Here is a 26,947-nt window from a genome sequence, read left to right as displayed (position 1 = left end):
GTTTGGGAAACTGGAAAATTTAAAACTGAGTTCAGTTCCAGTAGTTATCGAGCACAGAAATGAAGACAACATAGTTCCTGCTTTTAAAAAGCTTAAAATCTGATTGGGAAGATAAACATGCAAATTAATGTTTTTATATTTAAAATAAGACAGAGTAAAAGGATCCAAACAGAGGCACTGGATATGAATCAAATATATCCCTAGATCTTTTAAGCATATCCTAGTTTTAAGTATTATCTTTGATATGAATTTCAGTTTATAAATTCAGGCATGCAAAGAATAAAGCATTCAACTTTTTCTTTACAGAATTCAATTCTGAGCCTTTATCCCACCTTGTTGACAAGAAATTCAGTCTGCATAGCTCCCCTATCTGCCCTGAACCATGTAGTATCAAGTTTGGGGGAGGGGTACAGTAGGTGGAAGGGAACCTCTGGTCATCAGCCCCACCACCTTGTGATACCCAGTGTCCCAGCCTGCATAGTCTCTGTGGTCATCACACAGCCAGCCTCTTTGGAATCTTGTCATATTCCTAGGATTTTACTGAGACATATCAGCAAGCAGGTTCCTTCTGGCTCCATCTGATCTCAGAATTCGACCCTTTCCAAGAAATCTAACCATCTCCCAACTGTTGCATCTTTACTAAGGAAAAGCTTGACTTCTACTTTTTACTTGGCAAAATTAGTTAAAGGAGCAAATCCCAAGACCCTAGCTATCTACTTGGAATTTACATATGAATTTCAGTGGGAGAGGGGAAAATGCACTGGACAGATACAAATTAATGTTTCAAAAAGTTATCCTGAAAAATAAATAAATAAATATTTAATCTATCGGTAATTTTTTTTAAAGTTATCCTGTTAGTTAGATATTTTAAGGAGCTTCAAAACTGAGTGACCTCCCTCTCAATGTGCTCCCTGCTCCACAGTTTTCAGTTGTCCACTTAGTAGGTCAACTGCTTCCTGAGCAGTTTACAAAATGTGTTAACCCTTGGCTGCTGAGACACACTAGCTGTGCAAAAACCTTAAAAGGATAATTTTCAGTAGAAAGAAGGGGATTTTTTTTACCAAGGCAACTCTGTAGGGTGTATTGTGTTAGACATTTCTTAGATATGCAGTGCCTAGAATATCATTTTACAGAGCTGTACAACCTATCGCATTTGTACATATTTCTTATATTTAGATATTGCTGAAAAAAGAAAAGGCAAAAACAGGAAATTGCTCATAGATCCAGTCAAGGAGATCAGTAGCAAAATTATGCATAGACAGCTTACTTCCTTTATGGACACACTCATGGTTTTGGAACTTGCACCTCCTACCCAAAGATTGATGATGTGGAAGCAAAAGGGAGGAGCAGATACACTTCTGTCAACTGCTGCCCAGGATTTGACTCATGCTGAACTGAAAATGGTAACAGTTTCTATACTTTTACACGGGTGCAATGTTTGGTGATAAATAAATACATATTTATATTCATATATGCAACAAAATTTAAACCCGTGAAAAAATACCCCCTTACTTTTGAATTAATTTGCTCGATGTGTGTACATGAATTATAGTTTTTACTTTTTAGCATATGTGCTTGTATTTTGTTAAATTGCTTTACTTGTACAAAAAATGAGAAAAAGTGTATATTTTTACAGTTGTTTACAAAATGCTTTGTGTCCTCTGGCTTTAAACTTGGAAGAAAATTGATACAGAAGGAGTCGGTAAGGGAAGAAATGGGAAGCAAAAACATAGTAGGTGAGACATCCTAATTCTGTTGGTGTTGAAGGGAATGTTGTAGAAACAAAAATTCGATTTTACATTTCAAAATAAAGATGGGATCTAATTGCATATTCCCAAATGTAAATGCTCTTAGAAGAATACTTGAACTTAAAAGAAATTGTTAAATCAGCATTGCATTTTTCTAGGTGCAGATTAATTTTTGTCCAACAAACCACCTTAAAAAGATGAAGTATATATACTATGTGGGCTATTCTTAATCTCACTCTTTCCCACCTCCCCTACCCTCAAAGGCAGTACTCACTAGCCTTTGATAAAGAAAATTTTTATGTCTAGTAGGATAATATATCACTTTAAGACAACTAACATGAGAAATCACTTGATAAGAGTAGTATTTAAACAATACAGTTAACCTGAGACATAGATATTTCTATCCCCCAGAAAAGACATGAAATATTAATAATCATTATTGTGACTATTATAAAAGAATAATAAAACCAACTTATTATTGTGGTGAGTGAACTCCTGCTTCCTGAAGGCATTAAAATCTGCTGAACAATATACCAAGATGGGCTTGAACTATCCATGTTGTCTTGAGAGTTGAATGTGTGAGAGCGAGTGTGGAGGAGATAGTTGGTGGAACATGGCAGTAGAGGTGATAAAGAGGCCAATGAGGGGAAAGGGAAAATAAATATGTGAGACTTGGGGTGCTGTAAGAAAGATTGTGCATCCTTAAATTCGTGGATGCTAAGTTGTCTGTCAAAACTTTTCTTTTGTAAAAACCATATTCCAGTTTTAAGTTTGAAAGATACTTTGGTGAAATCTTTTTTACTTCCTTAACAATTCAGAGACCTCCATGATGGAAGAGCCAAATTTCCTGCAAGAGTTAAGTCAACCTAAAACCTGGAAGGAAGTGACTGATGGATCAAAATGTAGTTCTTATGAGGCTACCAATAAATACATTAACTCTGATGTAAGTTAAGCAAAGAGAATCATAAAAATATTATCTTCCTGACATATACAGTGAAAGAAAATTGAGACTCTGGTATATCTTCTTACATTTATAGTTTATATTTCATCTTATGTTATTCTATATCTTCTTTAGTATGCAGCAGTACTGCAGGGTAATATGTAATTTTTATCCAAAACAGTTTTTCTAGAAGTTTAAGGTATTATAGTAAATCACAAGATAAATAGTTTCATACTGAAATAGTATTTTTGCATGGTACACTGAATAAATTATTATACCTGAACCTGGTCATATGCTGAGGCCTCACATTCAATATATCAAGGAATCCTTAAAAACTCTAGCCAATACACCTATTAAAAATAAATATGCCCATGTTTTCCTTCTATTCATAAATTCACCCTTCCTACCTCTATGAATAATATGTGTTAGATCCACCAATTACCTTGGCCTTGAATCTGAAGTGAAAGTGAAAGTCGCTCAGTCGTGTCCAACTCTTTGCAACCCCATGGACTATATAGTCCATGGAATTCTCCAGGTCAGAATACTAGAGTGGGTAGCCATTCCCTTCTCCAGGGGATCTTCCCAACCAGGGATAGAACCCAGATCTCCCACATTGCAGGCAGATTCTTTACCAGCTGAGCCATCAGGAAGCCCAAGAAGACTGGAATGGGTAGTCTATCCCTTCTCCATGGGATTTTCCTGACCCAAGAATCGAACCAGGGTCTCCTGCATTGCAGGCGGATTCTTAACCAGCTGAGCTACCAGGAAGCCCAGTCTTGAATCTGAAAGAATATCTAAAGATCCATTACCAATAAAATTATTTTTAATTTCTATTGGAAAAACATAGTTATTAAAAATATAGTTGGAAACGCTGTGCTTTCCAATATTTTCCCAATGTCACTTTCTGTTCAGTTCAGTCACTCAGTCATGTCCAGCTCTTTGCGACCCCACAGACTGCAGCATACCAGGATTCCCCGTCCATCACCAACTCCCAGAGTTTGCTCAAACTCATGTCCATTGACTCAGTGATGCCAACCAACCGTCTCATCCTCCGTCATCCCCTTCTCCTCCTGCCTTCAATCTTTCCCAGCACCAGGGTCTTTTCCAAGTCAATTCTTTACATCAGGTGGCCAAAGTATTGGAGTTTCAGCTTCAGCATCAGTCCTTCCAATGAATATTCGGGACTGATTTCCTTTAGGATGGACTGGTTGGATCTCCTTGCAGTCCAAGGGACTCTCAAGAGTTTTCTCCAACATCACTGTTCAAAACCATCAATTCTTCAGTGCTCAGCTTTCTTTATAGTCCAACTCTCACATCTATATGTGACTACTGGAAAAACCATAGCTTTAACTAGATGGACCTTTGTTGGCAGAGTAATGTCTCTGCTTGTTAGTATGCTGTCTAGGTTGGTCATAGCTTTTCTTCCAAGGAGCAAGCGTCCTTTAATTTCATGGCTGCAGTCACCATCTGCAGTATTGTGGAGCCCAAGAAAATAAAGTCTGTCACTGTTTCCATTGTTTCCCCATCTATTTGCCATGAAGTGATGGGATTGGATACCATGATCTTCATTTTTTGAATGTTGAGTTTTAAGTGAGCTTTTTCACTCTCTCCTTTCACTTTCATCGAGACTCTCTTTAGTTCTTCTTCACTTTCTGCCATAAGGGTGGTGTCACCTGCGTATGTGAGGTTATTGATATTTCTCCCAGCAATCTTGATTCCAGCTTGTGCTTCTTCCAGCCCAGCATTTTGCATGATGTATAGAAGTTAAATAAGCAGAAGTTAAATACAGCCTTGATGTACTCCTTTGCCTATTTGGAACCAGTCTGTTGTTTCATGTCCAGTTTTAACTGTTGCTTCTTGACCTGCATACAAATTTTTCAGGAGGCAGGTAAGATGGTCTGGTATTCCCATCTCTTGAAGAATTTTCCACAGTTTGTTGTGATCTACACAGTCAAAGGCTTTGGCGTAGTCAATAAAGCAGAAGTAGATGTTTTTCTGATATTTTCTTGCTTTTGCTATGATCCAGTGGATGTTGGCAATTTGATCTCTAGTTCCTCTGCCATTTCTAAATCCAGTTTGAATATCTGGAAGTTCACGGTTCACATACTGTTGAAGCCTGGCTTGGAGAATTTTGAGCATTACTTTGCTAGCATGTGAGATGAGTGCAGTTGTGCAATAGTTTGAACATTCTTTCTTCCTTTACCTGAATTTATGCTTTAACCTTCAATTCCATTCTTATTCTACTTTCAGAAATGGTGAACAGATAAGAAATATAGTCAGGAATGGGATCACAGTTAATTTGAATACACAGAAAAATGTTGATTCTGATTAACTGTCAAATCTTTCAAAAATTCAAACAGTTTTTTGTAAATTAATTGCATAATTGAAACTGTCTAAAATGTGGAATATTCACAGAAATTGAAAGGGAAAACATGATAGGGCTCCGCGAACATGTATATTAAAGAATCAAATGCAATCCGTTATACAAATTTTTTAAAGTTAAAGTGAAAAGTCAAGTAAGCTGTATTGTAGGAAGCTTCTAACTTAGTCACAATCATAGATGACAGCTGGCGAATGAAGCTTGGAGACAGGTTGAAGATGAAAAGGGGGCCAACAGCTTCTATAGCGATGAGAAAGGAGCAATGGGGAATGGAGAATTTCTCTTCTTCTTCCACTTCCCTTCCAGCGTACACAGTTTTTCTTCCCTCTTGCCATTGGCAGCTCCAGCAGCAGTGACAAAAATCCTGTCATAGCCCTAGGAAGGGATATTAATATCACTTCTCCCATTCTCGTTCCCTCTGCTTACAGTTCTTCCTCTGCCACCTGGTTCTGGCATGAAAGTAAAGGTAGGGGACTAGGGCAAAGACAGACTGCTTCAAAAGAAATAGTCTCAGATGCACAGCAGCAGAGACTTTTGATATGAGGTCTGTGGTAGTGACAGAAATAGGAGGGAAAAAGATATAGGAGGAATAAGAATATAAGATTGAATATAGAATATAGGAATAAGATATAGGAGGAAAAAAGCAAGGAGGGCAGAACATGCAAGTTCTTCATGTGTGGGAGGCATAAAGAAAACAGGAATATTTAAGTCTGGGATATTTCAGAAATGATATTTTGAGAATGCAGATCGTATTTTAAATTAGTTTTAGAAATGAGCATCCATGTGATTAAATTGTTTAACAAAATGAGATTGTTCCTGTGATGACTACTACTACTGTGATGACTTACCTATATTTCTCTAATTTGCTTTAGCAGGATATTGTTGAAATGATATCTTCAACTGCTGAGGAATCATCTTTAACAAATGCCGTCTTGGCACAGGAGATTGAAAATTGTCCAGTGGAACTGGTAAATAGATGTATAGTCTTGAGAATGTTCTTTAAAACTTTGTTCCTAAATAGTTAACACCTTATTTACCCCAAAATTATTTTTAGCTGTCATGTTACTTTCTAAAATTACTGTTTAAATTTGTGATCTTAACAAAGATGTGTATGATTAGCTTGACAGAGCATATGTAAAATTGCTTTGATCTTTTATTCTTTCTTTGATTTATTTTGAAATTTCAAGTAATGTTTTTAAAGGTATGAGATTTTTATGCCTATCAAATGTAGTCCTGGTTAAAATGTTGAGAGTCATTTTTTTAAGTTATTCTTAAAACATCTCTAAAGAAGCAGAGCTATTATCAAGGGTATGCCTTAAGACATTTGAAATTTCATTTTTCAAATGAAAAAATGTTCTGACTTCTAGCGAACAGAAAAAGGGAATGGTCTTTACTGACCATTTCCCATTTCTGACTGTATTTCTTATCTCTTCATCATTTGTGGAAATAAAATAAGAATGGAATTGAAGGTTAAAGCATAAACTTCGGGTAAAGGAATAAAAGGTTCAAAGGGAATGGTCTGCACAGAGGGCCACAAGTCAGTAGCAAAGCCTGAGCTAATATCTGACTCACGTGACTCCACAGAGATTACTGTCTCCTTTCTATAATCCCCGTTCTACAGTGCTGAAGGCATTTTTAAGATTGTAATAAATTTTGACAAAAAGTTTCGTAGTAAATAATATTGAAGCACCTACTAATGCCTAATGTTAGTTTGTTTTTAGATAAATTATCTTTATAATGAGTTCCAAGACTATTAAATTGGTTTTTTTCATATGACTGAATTCTCTGGATAATCTAGGACAGAATAAATACCTGAAATTTTTACCTGAAGCGTCCAAACAGCTGAGCCAGAAGAGAGCTGACTCACTTTCACCTTTCTCTTTTCTTCTAGACACAGGCTATTTTCACATATGGTCAAGAAAACCACAACACAGCACAAGTTCAACTGTTTTAATAATCAACTAGGCTTTCAACACAATGGACTCAGCTGTAGGGAATCCAGATAGATCAAGTAGACAGGCTTCAGCAAAGTGCACAGGCTATTTTTTCTGAGGCTTTTCATGGTTAGTTTAGTTGTGCAATATAGGTGAAGCTGCAGTCTCATGAGTCTTTAACAAGTAGTTGGGCCATTACTTTTCACATTTGAAAAATAGCTTTTGTGTATTTAACAATAAAATAAAACATTAGTAATTGGGTGAACTAATTTATCCCAGAATCAACCAGTAAGGAATAAACATAAATTTTACCTAGAAGAATTTAGAAAACTCTTCAGAATAATATTGACCATATTTTCAGATCAGTCTCTTTGGAATGTAAGAAAAGGTGCTATATAGGCAGAACGAGGAGGCCAGTGCAGCTGGCAGGAATGGGGACTTGGCAGTCCCTTTAGCCTTAGATGATTTAAAATATCATATAGGATATTCTGAAGCTTTCTGAAGTCATCTTGGAGTCGATGAAATTGAAAGCACTGTTAGGAAGTATCTGGGCTCCAGAGGTATACATGAAAGCTTGACAAACAGTGGAGCTTTGATAAGGGTAACACAGAAGCTGTTAGGTTGCATGATAACAGAGATAACATAGGAAAAATTATAAAGTATTAATAGATCAGATCTGTGCCACTTGCCCACCCCCACACCCCAAACCCTTTGTAGGCATGCTTTTTTATCAGAATTATCAGCACCTTTCCTATGCTCAGTTCTGTTCTCAGTTTATAAGTTGTTAGTTGGTAAGGAAACTTAGTGAGTTCCTGTGAAGGGATTTCAAGTTCACAATTTTTAAATATTATGGTGTTTCCGCAAGTGACTAAAAACTGAAAAGAAGATTGAAAAGTTGGATCTATTCCATAACATGAAAGGCAGTGTGTTGATCTTTTTTGGACAAGGCACCCTTGAAATTTGAAAGGTTCCTAACCCAATTGGACACAACTCACTAAATATCAGTTATTGTTAGAACCTTTATATCACCAGGTAAATTCAAATAAAGATCTTTACAATGCAGTTCTTCTCTAGCGTTATGTTTACTCCTGTCATCTGAGTTCAGATTGACCAGAGCTAGGACAGTCCTATCGAAAAGTGGTCATCTTTACCTTTAAAAGTAAGGGCACAATGCCTGGGACGCATCACCACTACAGATGCAGAATCTCCTACTCTGGAGCCCCTTGTCAGAAGATAGCCTGGGAGTGTAGATATCAGCCTATAAAAACTGAGCTGTATCTGTTTGTTAGTCTTGTTGTCTCAACTGCAGATGATAACCTCCTTATTTGGCAGGACCTCATGTTACGGTTGTGTGTCTTGTGTTTATTTCTACATTATGGTTAGCAGATAGTAAACATTTAATAAATTTTGATTAAAGGAAATATTTTATCAATTATTCAAACAGGAGTCATGGGGGGATGAACAAAATATTGAGGCAGAAAGATGGAATCCAAGAATACTTCAGATGTTACATAGTTTGCAGGTAAGACTTGGTAGGGTTTATCAACACTGTTTTTAGTTTTAAAAATAAATAAAAAGTTGAGTTCAATCCTCTAGATATTAATAAAAATGAAACCATTTTCACTGTGTTCTTTTTGAGGCCAAATTACTCTATAGTGAAATTTTTTGTAAGCTGTATACCCAGGGCTAAATATGAGTTTGTTTTTGGTGCCCATATGCTCTAATCAATTCTTACCCATATGCATGTCCCTAGACATCTATGCTATGTCTCATTCTTGTGTTTAGCAGGCTGTCAACTAATTCTCAATATGTAACTAAATTTATAACAGTTTAAGAATGAAGCAGATAATTTCAAAATTTAACATATTTTTATCAAAATAATTCAAGCTTAGTCACCCAGTCGTGTCCGACTCTTTGCAACCCCATGGACTGTAGCCTGCCAGGCTCCTCTGTCCATAGGATTTGTTTCCAGGTACGAATATTGGAGTAGGTTGCCATTTCCTCCTCTAGGGGATCTTCTTGACCCAGGAATCAAACCACTGCCGGCAAATTCTTTACCACTGAGCCATTAGGGAAGCCCCATCCATGCATATAATTTTGAAAGTTCAGTAGTACTATTCTGTAATGCTGAAAGGGAAACACAGAAGTCTTTTGTCCTACCCTCTTCTTATCCCTAAGTTCTGCTTACCAGAGGAAGCTGAACTATTTCTTTTAGATTTATATCTATACTTATAATTACAAGTTCTTACTGCTCTTTCCTAATATTTCAGCGTTACATTTTATCTGTTGACTTCTTTCAACAGAAAATGAAAATTTAGCTTAGTTATATCTCCCCAGCCCCAGTCTATCTTCAGCACAGTATTCAATCATTATAGTGTTACAATTGTAATCATCATGATGCAGATTTGATTGTCACAGAGAACCAAAATGTCAGTGGCTTAAAAAAAAATAAGTTTATTTCTCTCTCGATAAAGTACTAACTGGTAATGCAACTATGCTCACAAAGCTGTCAAAGGCCAGGTGCCCTTTATCTCATTTTCTTTGTTCTCAGGATCCCAAATAGCTAACTATCCACCATGTCTGCATTCCAATCAGCAGCAAAGTTTCCTTTAAGGGTACATCCCAGAAATTATATGCATCACATTTCACATTTAATTGACCAGCACTTAATAACTTCACTACATCTAGCTGGGAAATGTAGTCCTTATCTGGTAACCATGGACCCAGCTAATAATTCTATTGCTATGGAAGAAGAACAGAATAGATATTAAGAGACAACCATCAATTGCCACCACTACGTAAAAATTGGTTTAAATTGAACCTTCATAGCATAATCACATTTCTTGTCAACTTTATGGGTTTTTTTTTTAGTTAATCATGACCTCATTTTCCCCATTTCCTTAGTTTTTATATACCCATCCTTAATTCTTTTTCTAAACTATCTGACAGTAAAATAAAACAGCTTTTAGTATGATCAACTACATCAGTTGATTCATCAGTTCCTTTTTTTCTCTTGAAGATATCCTTCCAGGAGTTCATCTTCCTTTTGTTCTAATTTGGACTAGTTACTCCACAGTTTTTGTCTTGGGACATTCTTTTACCATAACATGGGAATTCCTTTGTCTCTTTCCTATGTTCCTCTGTTACTTGGTGCTTTGATCTTTGTCTTGACTTTTTTTTTTTTGATGGTCAATATGCTCTCATAATTTCTTGAGATAAAGAGTGCATAAGTGATAGAGACCCTACATACAAGTCTGAAATGTCTTTATTTTACCATAAACTTTATTGGATGTATCTGAACATAGTTTGAAAATAATACCTCTTAGATGTAACTTTTGTAACCTTGTAACTTTTCTAGGCATCTGTATTGTTACTGAAAAGTCAGATGCTGCTTGGTTGGTGGTCCTTTGTAGGTGACCTTTATTTTCTCTCTGGAAGCTTTTAGATCTTTTCTTTATCCCTAGAGCCTTGAAATTTCATTATGATGTGCTCTGCTATAGGTCGTTTTCATTTATTGTGCTAAGCATGTAGTAGACTCTTTATTCTGAGAGTTCATGTCCTTGAACTGGATTTTTTTTTTCTTGAATTTCCTCCTTGTTGGACTGCCTGTGGGTCAGATGTTGGATCTTCTGAATTGCACGTTTACTTTTTAAAAAATCTTTTTCCCCCTATCTTGGTGCTGTCTTTTTATTCTTTTTTTCAGTCAGTTCAGTCACTCAGTTGTGTCTGACTGTTTGAGACCACATGGACTGCAGCACGCCAGGCCTCCCTGTCCAACACTAACTCCCGGAGCCCACCCAAACTCATGTCCATTAAGTTGGTGATGCCATCCACCCATCTCATCCTCTGTCCTCCCCTTCTCCTGCCTTCAATCTTTCCCAGCACCAGGGTCTTTTCAAATGAGTCAGGTCTTCGCATCAGGTGGCCAAAGTATTGGAGTTTCAGCTTCAACATCAATCCTTCCAATGAATATTCAGGACTGATTTCCTTTAGGATGGACTGGTTGGATCTCCTTGCACTCCAAGGGACTCTCAAGAGTCTTCTCCAACACCACAATTCAAAAGCATCAGTTCTTCGGTGCTCAGCTTTCTTTACAGTCCAGCTCTCACATCGATACATGACTACTGGAAAAACCATAGCTTTGACTAGATGGACCTTTGTTGGCAAAGTAATGTCTCTGCTTTTTAATATGCTGTCTAGGTTGGTCATAACTTTTCTTCCAAGGAGCAAGCATCTTTTAATTTCATGGCTGCAGGCACCATCTGCAGTGATTTTGGAACCCAAGAAAATAAACCCTCTCACTGTTTCCATTGTTTCCCCATCTATTTGCCATGAAGTGATGGGACCGGAGGCCATGATCTTAGTTTTCTGAATGTTGAGTTTTAAGCCAACTCTTTCACTCTCTCCTTTCACTTTCATCAAGAGGCTCTTTAGTTCTTCTTCACTTTCTGCCATAAGGGTGGTGTCGTCTGCATATCTGAGGTTATTGATATTTCTCCCAGCAATCTTGATTCCAGCTTGTGTTTCCTCCAGCCCAGCGTTTCTCGTGATGTACTCTACATATAAGTTAAATAAGCAGAGTGACAATATACAGCCTTGACATACTCCTTTCCTGATTTGGAACCAGTCTGTTGTTCCATGTTCAGTTCTAACTGTTGCTTCCAGACCTGCATACAGATTTCTCAGGAGGCAGGTCAGGTGGTCTGGTATTCCCATCTCTTGAAGAATTTTTCAGTTTGTTGTGATCCACACAGTCAAAGACTTTGGCATAGCCAGTAAAGCAGAAGTAGATGTTTTTCTGGAACTTTCTTGCTTTTTTGATGATCCAACGGATGTTGGCAATTTGAACTCTGGTTCCTCTGCCTTTTCTAAATCCAGCTTAAACGTCTGGAAGTTCACGGTTCACACACTGTTGAAGCCTGGCTTGGAGAATTTTGAGCATTACTTTGCTAGCGTGTGAAATGAGTGCAGTTGTGCGGTAGTTTGAGCATTCTTTGGCATTGCCTTTCTTTGGGATTGGAATGAAAACTGATCTTTTTCCAGTCCTGTGGCCACTGCTGAGTTTTCCAAATTTGCTAACATATTGAGTGCAGCACTTTCATAGCATCATCTTTTAGAATTTGAAATAGCTCAGCCGGAATTCCATCACCTCCACTAGCTTTGTTCGTAGTGATGCTTCCTAAGACCCGCTTGACTTTGCATTCCAGAATGTCTGGCTCTAGGTGAATGATCACACCATCGTGATTATCTGGGTCAGGAAGATCTTTTTTGTATAGTCCTTCTGTGTATTCTTGCCACCTCTTCTTAATATCTTCTGCTTCTGTTAGGTCCATACCATTTCTGTCCTTTAGAGCCCATCTTGGCATGAAATGTTCCCTGGTGTCTCTAATTTTCTTGAAGAGATCTCCAGTCTTTCCCATTCTATTGTTTTCCTCTATTTCTTTGCATTGATTACTGAGCAAGCTTTCTTATCTCTCCTTGCTGTTCTTTGGAACTCTGTATTTAAATGGGTATATCTTTCCTTTTCTCCTTTGACTTTTGCTTCTCTTCTTTTCACAGCTATTTGTAAGGCCTCCTCAGACAACCATTTTACTTTTTTGCCTTTCTTTTTCTTGGGGATGGTCTTGATCCCTGACCCCTATACAATGTCACGAACCTCCATCCATAGTTCTCCTTTATTGCTCTCTAGAAGAGCTCTTCAGCTTTATCCTCATCTTTATTGATTTTTTTATTTTCCAGGAGTTTTTTCTCAGTTATTAATTATTTTGTTTTTATTAATATTTTATTAATTATTAATTATTTTATTTTATAGCATCTGAACAGCTACCCACTCCAGTATTCTGGCTTGGAGAATTCCATGGACTGTATAGTCATGGAGTCACAAAGAGTCGGACACTACTGAGTGACTTTCACAATCTATTTATTTATATTTAATTGTTTTATTGAAGTTTGATTAACATAACAATAAACCATACCTATTTAAAAATATACAGTTGGATAAATTTTGATATATATGCATACCAATGGAAATTCTCACCACAGTCAAGATAGTGAACATATCTATAACCTCCAGAAGTTTCCTTGTGTCTCTTGATAATCCCTTGTCTCACCTCCCCCACTGGTCCCCCTCCCCCAGCCCCCAGCAACCACTGATCTGTTTTCTCTCAATAGCATCTTAATCATTTTTTGTGGATGTATCTTCTCTTAATTTTCAGAGGTTATAGCTTTCTTCTACTGCCCGCATTGTCTGTTTCCTTAGTGATTCTCTTAGATATTAGAAATTTTATCCAAATGTTTAATAGATCTTTGGTTTTTATTTAAGAATGAGGCACCAAAAAGCTGATTGGAGGTTATATAAACATCGGTGGGGGTTATAGACTTGTCTTCATAGTGAGATAATTTTGGGTGTCCCCACCCCCGCCAATACATATGCACACAGATGTCGTTATCTATAGAATTTTTTTCCTTGGAATGGTCTATTTTTGCATGGTCAGATCTACTGTCTAGAAGATATAAGCATGACGTCTATGGTTGAGGAATCAAAAGGGAGTAAGGGAGAAGCTGGCAGTCTCACTGTTTAGACATTAGAATTTCCCTTAATCCCCTAGTTTGTAACATTTCTCCTCCACTATCCACAGTGCCTCATATCCCAAGTCGAAAACCTCATGGTTGGTATCTCCAGAAAGACAACTTTCTGCCTCCTCCTAGGGTTTGGGACTAATGGTCTCCTGGTTCTGTGAAGTGGTGGAGTAAACCTGAGGGTCTAATTGTTTCCAAGTAGCCTTTTAAGGCGGAGAAGGCAATGGCACCCCACTCCGGTACTCTTGCCTGGAAAATCCCATGGACCGAGGAGCCTGGTAGGCTACAGTCCATGGGGTCGTTAAGAGTTGGACACGACTGAGTGACTTCACTTCCACTTTTCCCTTTCATGCACTGGAGAAGGGAATGGCAACCCACTCCAGTATTCTTGCCTGGAGAATCCCAGGGATGGCGGAGCCTGGTGGGCTGCCGTCTATGGGGTCGCATAGAGTCAGACACAACTGAAGCGACTTAGCAGCAGCAGCAGCAGCAGCCTTTTAAGGAATTGTCATGTTTTTAATTTCACACTTCATTCCAGCTTATGACATACTGCTGCCTATAATCACTGAGCTTTTCCTAGGTTTTGTTTTATTTAGGGGTTTTGTTTCTGTTTTATTCAAATGTGTTTGCTGGTATGGTTTCCCACTCATCTTGATTTTGGATTCTTTGGTGCTACTTCTGTCTGAAGCAGCATCCTTCAGTAAGCCTTGCTTTTATTCCTGTAGGGTGGCAAGAACAAGAAGCAGCCAACACACAAAACTACTAGTGTTTGTGCACGGCTAGAGCCGGTGGTGATTTTATGTATCCTGGGCATTTCACATCCATAGAGTAGGAATTGGGGCTCTGGACCATATGCTTCTTCTCATTTTTCCTCTTCTCCTCTTTTGGAGAAGGATGAAGGAGATCCTTTGCAAGAAGCATGTTCTCATGGGGAGGTTTTCACTGCTGGAAATGCTCTTTTTTCCCACAGCTTTCATGTTTTATTGTACTTGCATTCAAATTTCACAATTAAATACTGAGCATAAGTATATGCTGGCTTTATGTCCAGACTTTTGAAATGCAAAAATAAATAGATGAATGGCTTTAACAATGTGATATAGTAGACACTGTAAAATATATTAAACAATTAGAGAACCTAGAGGGAAAGTAAAATTCTGTCTATATACATTTACACATTTATTGGCACAAATAAACTCTATAGGGAGAGGAAGACAGATGTGAAGCTTTGGGTTGCAGCTGGAGGAAAAACCCATTCGGGAGTGAACTGAGAGGTCCTTGGTTGCTAACAGAATCTCCCCTGACTTCAGACTTCAGTGAGTCTTCAAACAAACTAGTGAGTTTTTTGATTGGCATACAAAAACTAGTGAATTGTGTAAAATCCCTATTAGTCATGAGAAACAGAAGGAACAAGATTGATTAAGGAATTGGCATATGCCAATTTGGGTCATTGGGTCTGGCCAATCAGAAGTGAGCAGGGCTAGCTAGAGGCTGAAAATCCACTGGATATTGCAGTTCACTAATCTCGGTCTAGAGGTTACTACATTCCTCAAAAATTCTTGTTCTCCAAGTAAGTTCCTAAAATACTTTCCATAAGCAGGGTCTAGGTTCTGTATCTCAAATTGTCTTGCCTTTTGCTGGCTCTCCTCTCTGCTGGCATTAAGTTTCAGCTTTCTCTAGGTCTGATAAGTCTTACACTTTGTATTTCTCTTCTTCCTTTATTACTTTACCTTCGTTTTAGAGGAACTCCTGAAGGAAACAGAATAATCCTCTCAGGGTGTTTTTCAAAAGGATTTTTGAAATGTACAAGGCTGTCCCTGCTCTCTCCCTGGGGAAAACCACCCAATCCACAACTTGTCTCCTCCAGAGAGGGACTAAATGAAGGCTTGGCATGCCATCTCAATGGTTGCTGACACTGTGCTACTCCTTTGGTTGAGATTAAAGTATGATAAAATATTTAACTTGTCAATTTGTTAAAAGTTAGTGTTGGTTGCTCAGTTGTGTCCGATTCTTTGTAACCCCATAGACTGTAGCCCACCAGGCTCCTCTCTCCATTAAATTCTCCAGGCAAGAATACTGGAGTGGGTAGAGTCATTCCCTTCTCCAGGGGATCTTCCCGAGCCAGGGATTGAACCTGTGTCTCATGCATTACAGGCAGATTCTTTACCATCTGAGCCACCAGTTAAATGTTATGGACTGGCAAAAAAAAAAAAAAAAAAAGACTCTTGTATATGGTCTTTTTAAAAAAAATGTTTCACGGCTACCAAATTAGTACAACATTCACAGGGATACTGGCCAGTATTCACCATAGTATTTCTAACTAAAACACAATACTCCTACTCTAGAAATCTGATTCCAAGTGCAGTCTAATTAAATACTTTATTGTACCTCAGTTTTTCAAATAGATTCACAGGTGTCCTGTAGTGAACCAATGTCTTTTTAATCTGTGCAAAGAAACTGGGAGATGTTTATTTAGTCATATTCCTCTGCCATTACATTTACCACTAGAGTTGTTTAGTTAACCCCACCCTGCAGTACCTATAAAACAAGCCTGATGGGATGACAATCATTGTTTTTGAAGATTCCCAAGATCCTGTGGACTTTTTTCTGCCTTCAAGTCTCAATTAATTGCACTTTCCCCAGGAGCCATTTATGTTAACATCAATAGACCTAACATTTGTATGACACATTAGAAATTTGTATAACACTTTAGAGTTCTTTTGCGTGTGTTTTCTCAATGAACCAAGCTGTGCTCAATGACCTATGTTTTTTTATGTTTCCTAATGAATCATTTGCATTTCTCCATTTAAGAATTTCAGTCACTTATCAAAAATACCAATATTTGTTGTTCATTATACATCCACAGTCTGCTTTGTTTCTAATGATCTTGTTTCCCTTTCCTCTTTTATAATTGTTTTCCCAGGAATCCAACAAGATGGGAATGCAGTACTTTAGTCTGATGAAGCTCTGCAGAAATAGTGACCGAAAACAAACTGCTGCCAAATTTTATAGCTTTCTTGTCCTAAAAAAACAGCAGGCTATTGAGCTGAGCCAGAGTGCTCCCTATGCAGATATTATAGCTACAGTGGGACCAATGTTCCATAAAATGTGAAGGAAATCCAGAACATGCAGATTTGTCATCACTGGAATTTCTGTACAGATTGTTCAGTTTAATGCAGAAGCCGTCTGGAAGCAGCTGAAGGTCTGTCCATTTCATAGATAGGTTGAGCTCATATTTCATAGATAGATAGGTTGAGCTCATATTTCGTGTTCATAAGTTCAGAATAATCATAAGCATAATTAGAAACCTATATGCTTCCAGAAATAATTGTAGCTAAGTAATATTTTTAACTTAGTTGACTTGAATGCATATCAGTTACCATTTCCTTGACTTGAATGTTGCTTTAGGATACATTTTAAAAATACTTTGTGCCTTCAAGGATTTTTATAAAGTGGATTATTTACTTAAATTTTATAATTTAATAATTATTAATTATTAATAAATATTAGTAATTAATAATTAACTTTATTATTTCTCCATAGACAATAACTTATTTGATTATAATGCATATCACTCTTGATTTGATATAATGCCCTGGCTTTTAATCTAATATCTTAATCAAAAAGTTGTAAAATTTTTCTTAGTCTCAAATTATCTGAGTCTAATATACTATGGCTTTAGTCTAATTATAGGTCATGAAACCTGTTTATTTACTATTAATGATTATTATGGCTATCATTTATGTATCAGCAAAACTAATGTTAGAAAAAATTAACGGATGCTTATTCAGCATGTTGTTTTCAGCTATAATTCAAGTAAAGGTAACTAAAATAAATGTTCTTTATATGGTGTATACTGAGCATTTTTGACATTAAAACCGAAGTTTTTCTTTTTTCTTAGTTGAAGTTTGAGTTAAGAAATTTTCATGTAATGCTCTGTGAGCTCCATACTATTGTATCTGGAATTATGCTACAGACTAAATTCTAAATGGCCCCTTTGTGTTAACTATAAGGTTTAGATGTCAAAATTGCCTTTTTAAAAATTTCTGTTAATTTTTAATTAACACACGAAAGATTGACTTTTTTATTTTAGTGCACACTTCTATGAATTTTACAGGTATAGATTCCTGTGATCACCATCAGAACCAGGGTACCAAAAAAAATCCCTTGTACTAACCCTTTGTAGTCACACCCTTCCCCCATTCTAACTCCTTGTAACTACTCTTCTACATGACTATAGTTTTATCTTTTTAAGAATGTCATACAAATGGAATTATATAGTGAGTAACCTTTTTTCAGACTGACTTCTTGCATTCTATCTTTGAGATTAGTACAAATTGTAGCATGTATCAGGGGTTCAATCCTATGTATTGTTAAGTAGTATTCTGTTGTCTGGATATACCACAGTTTATGTATCCATTTACTCCCTGAAAGACATTTAAATTGTTTAACAATTAAAAATAGAGCTGCTGCTTATATCTGTGTACAGTTTTTGTGTGAATGCTGCTGCTGCTGCTACTGCTAAGTCGCGTCAGTCGTGTCCGACTCTGTGCGACCCCATAGACGGCAGCCCACCAGGCTCCTCCGTCCCTGGGATTCTCCAGGCAAGAACACTGGAGTAGGTTGCCATTTCCTCCTCCAGTGCATGAAAGTGGAAAGTGAAAGTGAAGTCGCTCAGTCGTGGCCGACTCTTCGCGACCCCATGGGCTGCAGCCTACCAGGCTCCTCCGTCCATGGGGTTTCCCAGGCAAGAGTACTGGAGTGGGGTGCCATTGCCTTCTCCATTTGTGTGAATATAAGTTTCTAATTCTCTAGGGTAAATATCTAGGCCTGGGTCATATGGCCAGTGCATGTTTAAATTTATAAGAAATTAACAAATTATTTTACAGATGTACCTTTATGCATTCCTATTAGCAATGTATGTGAGTTCCAGTTGACTTTTTGTTTACTTTTTTATTTTGAGATAACTGTAGGTTCACATGAACTTGTGAAAAACAATACGGATCCTGTATACCCTTCACCCAGTTTCCCCAATGGTAACATCCTACATATTTATAGTACAGTATCAGGGAAACTGACATTGATACAGTCTACTCACCTTATTCATATTTCACCAGTTTTATATGCACTCATTTGTTTGTGTGTGTTTACTGCTACTGCTACTGCTAAGTCACTTCAGTCGTGTCCGACTCTGTGTGACCCCATAGATGGCAGCCCACCAGGCTCCTCCGTCCCTGGGATTTTCCAGGCAAGAACACTGGAGTGGGTTGCCATTTCCTTCTCCAATGCATGAAAGTGAAAAGTGGAAGTGAAGTCGCTCAGTCCTGTCTGACTCTTAGCGATCCCATGGACTGCAGCCTACCAGGCTCCTCCGTCCATGGGATTTTCCAGGCAAGAGTACTGGAGTGGGGTGCCATGTGTGTGTTTAGTTCTATGCAATTGTATTACATAGGTGGCTTCATGTGACCACCATCACAGTCAAGAGATAGAACAGTTCCTTCACAGGAATCACCTGTGTTACTTTTTTGTAGCTACTGCCACTTCCTTCCTTCCTTTCCTCCCTAGCCCCTGAAGAGCTTTAGCCTGTTTTCCATCATTATAATTTTGTCATTAATATAGTTGACTTTTGCAGGTTAATTTTATACCCTGTGACCTTGCTAAACTCACAAATTACTTCTAGAAATTTGGTTTTTGTAGATTCCTTGGGATTTTTTACAGACTATCATGACCGCAAAGAGGGACAATTTCATTTCCTTCTTTCTAATCTGTTCCCAGTGCAAGAAGAAACTCATTCCTTCTTGCACATTCACTATTAAGTATGAGGTTAGATATAGTTTGTTTTGTATGTTGTGTGGGTAAGGGTGGGGTAGTGGTGGGTGTGGGCACGTGTCAGTAATTTTTTTCAGGTTGAGGATATTCCTTTTTATTCCTAATTTGCTGAGAGGTGTTTGTTTGTTTTTATCATAAGTGGGTATTGAATTTTTGTATATTCACAGTATTATGGAACCAATACCATTATCTAATTTTAGAACAGTTTCATCATTCAAAAAGCAACCCCATACTCATAAGCAATGACTCCTCATCCCTCCTTCCCCTCAGTTCCTGGCAACAACTAATCCACTTTTTGTTACTCATATAATATATGGCCTTTTTCATTTAGCATAATGTTTATCTATGTTGTAGAATGTATCTGTACTTCATTCCTTTTAATGGCTAAATTAATATTCCATTATATGGATATGCGTTTTGTTTATGCATTCATCAGTTGGTAGACGTGGCTTGTTTCCGTTTTGTTGTTGTTGTTGTTTCCATTTTTTACTATTATGAATAATGTTGCTGTGAACAGTTTGTAAGTTAAAAGTTTTTGTGTATACATGTTTTCATCTTTCTTGGATATATATGTAGGAGTAGAATTTCCGAGTCAAATGATAATTTTATGTTTAACTATTAAAGGAATTTGGAGAAGGAAATGGCAACCCACTCCAGTATTCTTGCCTGGAGAATCCCAGGGACAGAGGAGCCTGGTGGGCTGCTGTCGATGGGGTCGTACAGAGTCGGACTCGACTGAAGCGACTTAGCAGCAGCAGCAGCAGCGTTAAAGGAATTATCAAACTGTTTTACAAAGTATCTGTGCCTTTTCACATTTCTACCAACAACGTATGAGTTCCAGTTTCTCTATATTCTCACCAGCGCTTGTTATTGCCCCTTTTTGTGATTACAGCTATCCTCGTGAGTTTTAAATAATATCTCATGGTTTTGATTTCCATTTTCCTAATAACTAATGATGTTAAGCATCTTTCCATATGGATTTCCTAGCATTTTGTTTAGGACATTTGCATCTGTGTTCATGAGGGGTATTGGTCTGTCTGTATTTGTCTTTTCTTGTACTGTCTTTTTCTGATCTTGGGATCAGGATGGTACTGACCTCATAAAAATTACTTGGAAATTGTTTCTTCCTATTTTATTTTATTTTTCTGTGAAAAGACTATGTAGAATTTATACTATTTCTTCTTTAAGTGTTTGGTAGAATTAACCCATGAAACCATCTGGATCTGGAGATTTATATTTTGGAATGTTTTAAACTATGAATTCAATTTTTTACATAATTGTAAGGCTATGCAGTTGTCTATTTCATTTTGGGTGAGTTTTACTGGTTTGTGGTTTCCAAAGAATTGTTCCATTTCATCTAAATTGTGTACAGTTTTTTGGAGTGTTCCCTGATTATTCTTTTAATGTCTGCAGGGTCCATAGTAATAACCCCTCTTTCATTCTAGATATTGTTAGTTTCTGTCTTCTTTTTTCTTTTCAGTCATATTAGGGGCATATCAAGTTTATTGGTCTTTTCAAAGCTTTTGGTTTCATTGACTTTCTCCTTTGCTTTTCTTTTTTCAATTTCATTGATTTCCACTGTGATATTTATTATTTCCTTCCTGAAGCTTGCTTTGAGTTTATTTTTCTCTTATTTTTAGTTTTATTAAGGTGGAAGCTTAATTGATTTGGGACCTTCCTTCTTTAAACATTTAATGCTATTTGTTTCCATCCAAGCACTGCTTTAAGTTGCATTGCACTAATTTCGATAAGTTGTATTTTCAGTTTTGTTCAGTTGAAAATATTTTCTAATTTCCCTTGAAACTCCCTCTTTAACCTGTGGATTATTTAGAAGTATGTTGTTTAATTTTCAAGGGAGAATTTCCTGTTACCTTTATGTAATTATTCTATTCATTATGGTCTGAGAACATACTTTAAATGATTTTGATTCTTTTAAATTTATTAACGTTTGTTTTATGATCTAGTATAGGGTCTGTCTTGAAAACAATATGTTCTGTAGTTGATAGGTGGAGTGTTCTATAGATGTTAATTGAACCTAGTTGTAATAGTGCTTTCCAGTTCTTCCGTATCCTAGCTCATTTTCTGTCTACTGCTGCTGCTGCTGCTAAGTCGCTTCAGTCGTGTCCGACTCTGTGCGACCCCATAGACGGCAGCCCACCGGGCTCCCCCGTCCCTGGGATTCTCCAGGCAAGAATACTGGAGTGGGCTGCCATTTCTTTCTCCAGTGCATGAAAGGGAAAAGTGAAAGTGAAGTCGCTCAGTCGTGTCCGACTCTTAGCGACCCCATGGACTGTAGCCTACCAGGCTCCTCCGTCCATGGGATTTTCCAGGCAAGAGTACTGGAGTGGGGTGCCATTGCCTTCTCCATTCTGTCTACTAGTTCTACTGATTATAGAAAAAGGAGTGTTTGTGTCTGCAGCTATAATGGTGTATCTATTTCTCCATGCAGTTCTGACAGGTTTTGCTTCATGTCTTTTGAAGCTCTTCTACAATTATTTACAATTATTATATCTTTCTGGTGAAGTAACCCTTTTATTTTTGTATAATGAGTCCTTTGTCTCTGGTAATTTTATTTTCTTTGAAGTCTACATTTTCTTATATTAAGTCATTCCAGCTCTCCTTTTGTTAGTATTACAGTGTACCTTTCCCCATATTTTACTTTTAGCCTACCTATATTATTCTTAAAAGTGAATTTCTTGTGGAAAGCATCTAATTAAGTCATATTTAAGTCCATTCTGATAATTTCTGTTTAGTTGATGTGTTTATACATTTAATGTAAATATTGACATGTTGGGATTTAGATCAACCATCTTATTATTTGTTTATTATTTGTTTCTTCTATTTCTCACTTCTGTTCCCTCCTTTCTTGCCTTCTTTTGGAATATCTGAACTTTGTTTTTAGAATTCCATTATAATTTATCTGTTTGATTTCTTTTTTTTTTTACTATATCTTTTGTTGTAGATATTTTTAAATGGTAACTCTAAGGATTAAAAATTAAATTCTTAAATTTTCACACTACTTAGAATCAATATTTTACCACCTCGAGTGAAGTGTAGAAACTTTATATCATTTAAGTTCCTTTAGACTTCCTACTTTATACTGTAATCATAATTGTTTTATATATTACATCTATCTACATTGAAAATCCACTAGACAGTGTTATGATTTTTGCTTTCAACTGTCAAACATATTTTAAAGGATTCAAGAGGAGAACAGTCTATTAAATTTACCCAAATATTTATCATTCTGATTGTCCTTTCCTTCCTGATGTTCTAACTTCCTTCTAATATAATTTCCCTTCTGTTTGAAGAATTTTCTTTCACAGTTCTTTCAGAGCAGGTCTGCTGAAAATAAATTTTCTTATCTTACTTTTATCTTAGAATGTCTTTATTTTACTTTTATTCCTATGGATATTTTTGCTGTGTATAGAATCCTGGTTGACTGCTCTTTTCTCTCAGCAATATAAAATTCTTGTTCCATTTTTCTCCTGCTCTTCTTGGTTTCAGTTGAGAAATTCAGTTATTCAAATCATTCAGTTCAGTTCAGTCACTCAGTCGTGTCCGACTCTCTGCGACCCCATGAATTGCAGCACGCCAGGCCTCTCTGTCCATCACCAACTCCCGGAGTCTACCCAAACCCATGTTCATCGAGTCGGTGATGCCATCCAACCATCTCATCCTCTGTCGTCCCCTTCTCCTCCTGCCCCCAATCCTACCCAGCATTAGGGTCTTTTCCAATGAGTCAACCCTTCGCATGAGGTGGCCAAAGTATTGGAGCTTCAGCTTCAACATCAGACCTTCCAATGAACACCCAGGATTGATCTCTTTTAGGATGGATTGATTGGATCTCCTTGCAGTCCAAGGGACTCTCAAGAGTCTTCTCCAACACCACAGTTCAAAAGCATTAATTCTTCGGCGCACAGCTTTCTTCACTGTCCAACTCTCACATCCATACATGACCACTGGAAAAACCATAGCCTTGACTAGACGGACTTCTGTTGGCAAAGTAATGTCTCTGCTTTTAAACATGCTATCTAGGTTGGCCATAACCTTCCTTCCAAGGAGTAAGCGTCTTTTAATTTCATGGCTGCAGTCACCATCAGCAGTGATTCAAATCATTATTCCTGTGTAAATAACACGTCATTTTTCTCTGATTGCTTGCAAGATTTTTCTTTATTCTTAGTTTTCAGTAGTAACCAGAAATATTATTTTTTTTATTATTATCCTTATAATGATTTAGTTCATCCTCTTTGGGGTTCACCAGAAGGCTGGAGATTGTAGCTTTATTTACTCCAGTCTGTTTTCCTGCCTTCTTCCCACAATTGCACCTGCATCTGGACCCAAATGGTAGGAGGAACAGAAAGAGACAAAACCAAATACCAGCAGAGGCTCACACTCTCAGGCCCACAGCCACTCTGATTGGAGAAGTTTTTCCTCCCTCAGAGTTTTAGAGACCTATGGGTCCCAGATGTCACAGACACCACTGCAGGATTCCCTAGGACTGGGTCATGAGATAATGAGGAAAAAATTATAAAATAAAAGAAAAATTATTTCCCTCACTCACCTTGAACATTAGGGGTCTCTTTTCCTAACCCTCAAGTCAGAACTAGGCATTTTCTCTATGTTGATTCCCCAATTCCAGATTTGGGGCTACCTTGAGACCAGACTGGGGGATACCAGAGGAAGCAAAATTGGTAAATTCACTAGTCAGAGGTATGTCAAATTCTATCCTTCTACCCCATTTTGCCTGCTAGTATTTTCAGAGTCCTCGAGTAGCTGTTACATGCGTTTTCTTCAGGTTCATTGTGGCATTCAGTGGGAGGAATGCACTTACCCAGAGCTGGAACCAGAAATGCTTTTGAAAATAAACAAATTTAAGTATTTCTCAATTTGTACAAAACAAAAGCAAAACTACTAGTTTCTTTTGAGTAATTCATTTTGTGTTTAAAATCCTCATTGCTTACAATTTCTATTGTAACTAAACATTGGCTATCTTCTTCTCAATCACATGCTTTATGTTGCTGAGGAGTCTTTGCTAGCTAACACCATCCCAGATGACAGTAACGTGGATAGAGATCCTCTCTCTTTTGGGGGGTGATGTTCCTTGTGGATATTTCTGGGAAATGTAGTCTTCTAAGTATCAAGGAAAAAAACATGAGGACAGACAAAAAATGTTTTTAAATGAGGATTTCAGAAATTATCGCCTGATAAACAAACAATAATTGCACGGCTTCCTTTGGTTTTGCTTTAAGTGTAAGTAACTCACTTATATAACTTAGGTGGGCTTTAGAGAAGATAAAACATTTCATCAATTAACTTGCTAATTTAGTATTAGGTTTTTGTTTTTTAGACAGCAGGCCTTAATTCACATGGCTTTTTCACTACAATTTCCTATTCCTACTACAATTGCTCTGTCATATTTTTCCACGAAGCATAACATAATATGGCCATCTGATAGAAGAATTCAGTTTAAATGAATGAGGGGAAAATATAACCAATGCCAAAAAATTTATAGGCATTTTTTGCAAAAGTATATGTATTGTTACAGAATGGATTTACCACAAATCAGAGCTACAAAGAAGATTTAACTCTGAAAAGTAATAGTTCACTTAAAACAATTATTTCCTATTATATATAGTATACTGTAAATATTATAATTGTAGATTGTAAATATTAACTATTTCTTACCAAGCCAGTATTACAGAGTCATGATATGAGGTCAGAGAATTCACTTTACAAATACGTCTCTGGAAAAGTCAGCTTAGGGTGAAGGGTACCAAGTTCAGCCTTGCCAAGAGTTCAGTTCAGTTCAGTCACTCAGTCATGTCCGACTCTCTGCAACCCCATGAGCTGCAGCATGCCAGGCCTCCCTGTCCAACACCAACTCCTGGAGCCCACCCAAACTGATGTCCATTGAGTTGGTGATGCCATCCAACCATCTCATCCTCTGTCGTCCCCTTCTCCTCCTGCCTTCAATCTTTCCCAGCATCAGGGTCTTTTCAAATGAGTCAGCTCTTCGCATTGTATTGGAGTTTCAGCTTCAACATCAGTCATTCCAATGAACACCCAGAACTGATCTCCTTTAGGATGAACTGGTTGGATCTCCTTGCAGTCCAAGGGACTCTCAAGAGTCTTTTCCAACACCACAGTTCAAAAGCATCATTTCTTTGGCACTCAGCTTTCTTTATAATCCAGCTCTCACATCCATACGTGACCACTGGAAAAACCATAGCCTTGACTAGATGGACCTTTGTCAGCAAAGTAATGTCTCTGCTTTTTAATATGCTGTCTAGGTTGGTCATAACCTTCCTTCCAAGGAGTAAGCGTCTTTTAATTTCATGGCTGCAATCACCATCTGCAGTGATTTTGGAGCCCAAAAAAATAAAGTCAGCCACTATTTCCACTGTCTCCCCATCTATTTGCCATGAAGTGATGGGACCAGGTGCCATGATCTTAGTTTTCTGTATGTTGAGCTTTAAGCCAACTTTTTCACTCTCCTCTTTCACTTTCATCAAGAGGCTCTTTAGTTCCTCTTCACCTTCTACCATAAGGGTGGTGTCATCTGCATATCTGAGGTTATTGATATTTCTCCCAGCAATCTTGATTCCAGCTTGTGTTTCCTCCAGCCCAGCATTTCTCATGATGTACTCTGCATATAAGTTAAATAAGCAGGGTGACAATATACAGCCTTGACGTACTCCTTTTCCTATTTGGAACCAGTCTGTTGTTCTGTGTCCAGTTCTAACTGTTGCTTCCTGACCTGCATACAGGTTTTTCAAGAGGCAGGTCAGGTGGTCCGGTATGCCCATCTCTTTCAGAATTTTCCACAGTTGATTGTGATCCACACAGTCAAAGGCTTTGGCATAGTCAATAAAGCAGAAATAGATGTTTTTCTGGAACTCTCTTGCTTTTTCGATGATACAGCAGATGTTGGCAATTTGATCTCTGGTTCCTCTGCCTTTTCTAAAACCAGCTTGAACATCTGAAAGTTCATGGTTCACGTATTGCTGAAGCCTAGCTCAGAGAATTTTGAGCATTACTTTACTAGCATGTGAGGTGAGTGCAATTGTGCGGTAGTTTGAGCACTCTTTGGCATTTCCTTTCTTTGGGATTGGAATGAAAACTGATCTTTTCCAGTCCTGTGGCCACTGCTGAGTTTTCCAAATTTGCTGACATATTGAGTACAGCACTTTCACAGCATCACCTTTGAGGATTTGAAATAGCTCAACTGGAATTCCATCACCTCCACTAGCTTTGTTTGTAGTGATGCTTCCTAAGGCCCTCTTGACTTCACATTCCAGGATGTCTGGCTCTGGGTCAGTGATCACACCATCGTGATTAACTGGGTCTTGAAGATCTTTTTTGTACAGTTCTTCTGTAGACAGAGACTGAAGGACTTAGGAATCTTAGAGACTTGGATAGCATCTGACCTCATGTTCTATAGAAACTAGGGCTTGGCACAATGCGTGCTTACTCTTTCATTTACCTAGTCAATATTTATTGAGCATGTGATATGTGTCAGGCATCATCTAAGCAATGG

The 26,947-nt window shown here is 37.6% G+C and overlaps 1 protein-coding gene across 4 annotated transcripts in view; it reads left to right on the top strand.

Moving 5' to 3' along the window:
* The window catches only part of RAD21L1 (RAD21 cohesin complex component like 1), a 34,936-nt gene extending 18,163 nt beyond the window's left edge, over window positions 1–16,773 (top strand). For 3 of the 4 annotated variants that reach the window (XM_081560614.1, XM_081560612.1, XM_081560613.1), the window contains 6 exons: window positions 1,177–1,403; window positions 1,637–1,736; window positions 2,567–2,691; window positions 5,941–6,036; window positions 8,447–8,524; window positions 16,502–16,773. In XM_081560614.1, the coding sequence (XP_081416740.1) occupies window positions 1,177–1,403; window positions 1,637–1,736; window positions 2,567–2,691; window positions 5,941–6,036; window positions 8,447–8,524; window positions 16,502–16,690 (815 nt within the window). In that variant the 3' untranslated portion in view covers window positions 16,691–16,773. The remainder of the gene's footprint in view (window positions 1–1,176; window positions 1,404–1,636; window positions 1,737–2,566; window positions 2,692–5,940; window positions 6,037–8,446; window positions 8,525–16,501) is intronic. The other variant, XM_081560615.1, reaches the window with a different exon arrangement.
* Window positions 16,774–26,947: the final 10,174 nt, after the last annotated feature.

Source organism: Giraffa tippelskirchi, chromosome 13, assembly GCF_054371585.1.
Source record: "Giraffa tippelskirchi isolate mGirTip1 chromosome 13, T2T-mGirTip1v1.2.pri, whole genome shotgun sequence".
NCBI classification, from domain to species: Eukaryota; Metazoa; Chordata; class Mammalia; order Artiodactyla; family Giraffidae; genus Giraffa; species Giraffa tippelskirchi.
Note: the sequence above shows the minus strand (reverse complement) of the source record. Positions and strands in the feature narration are given on the sequence as shown.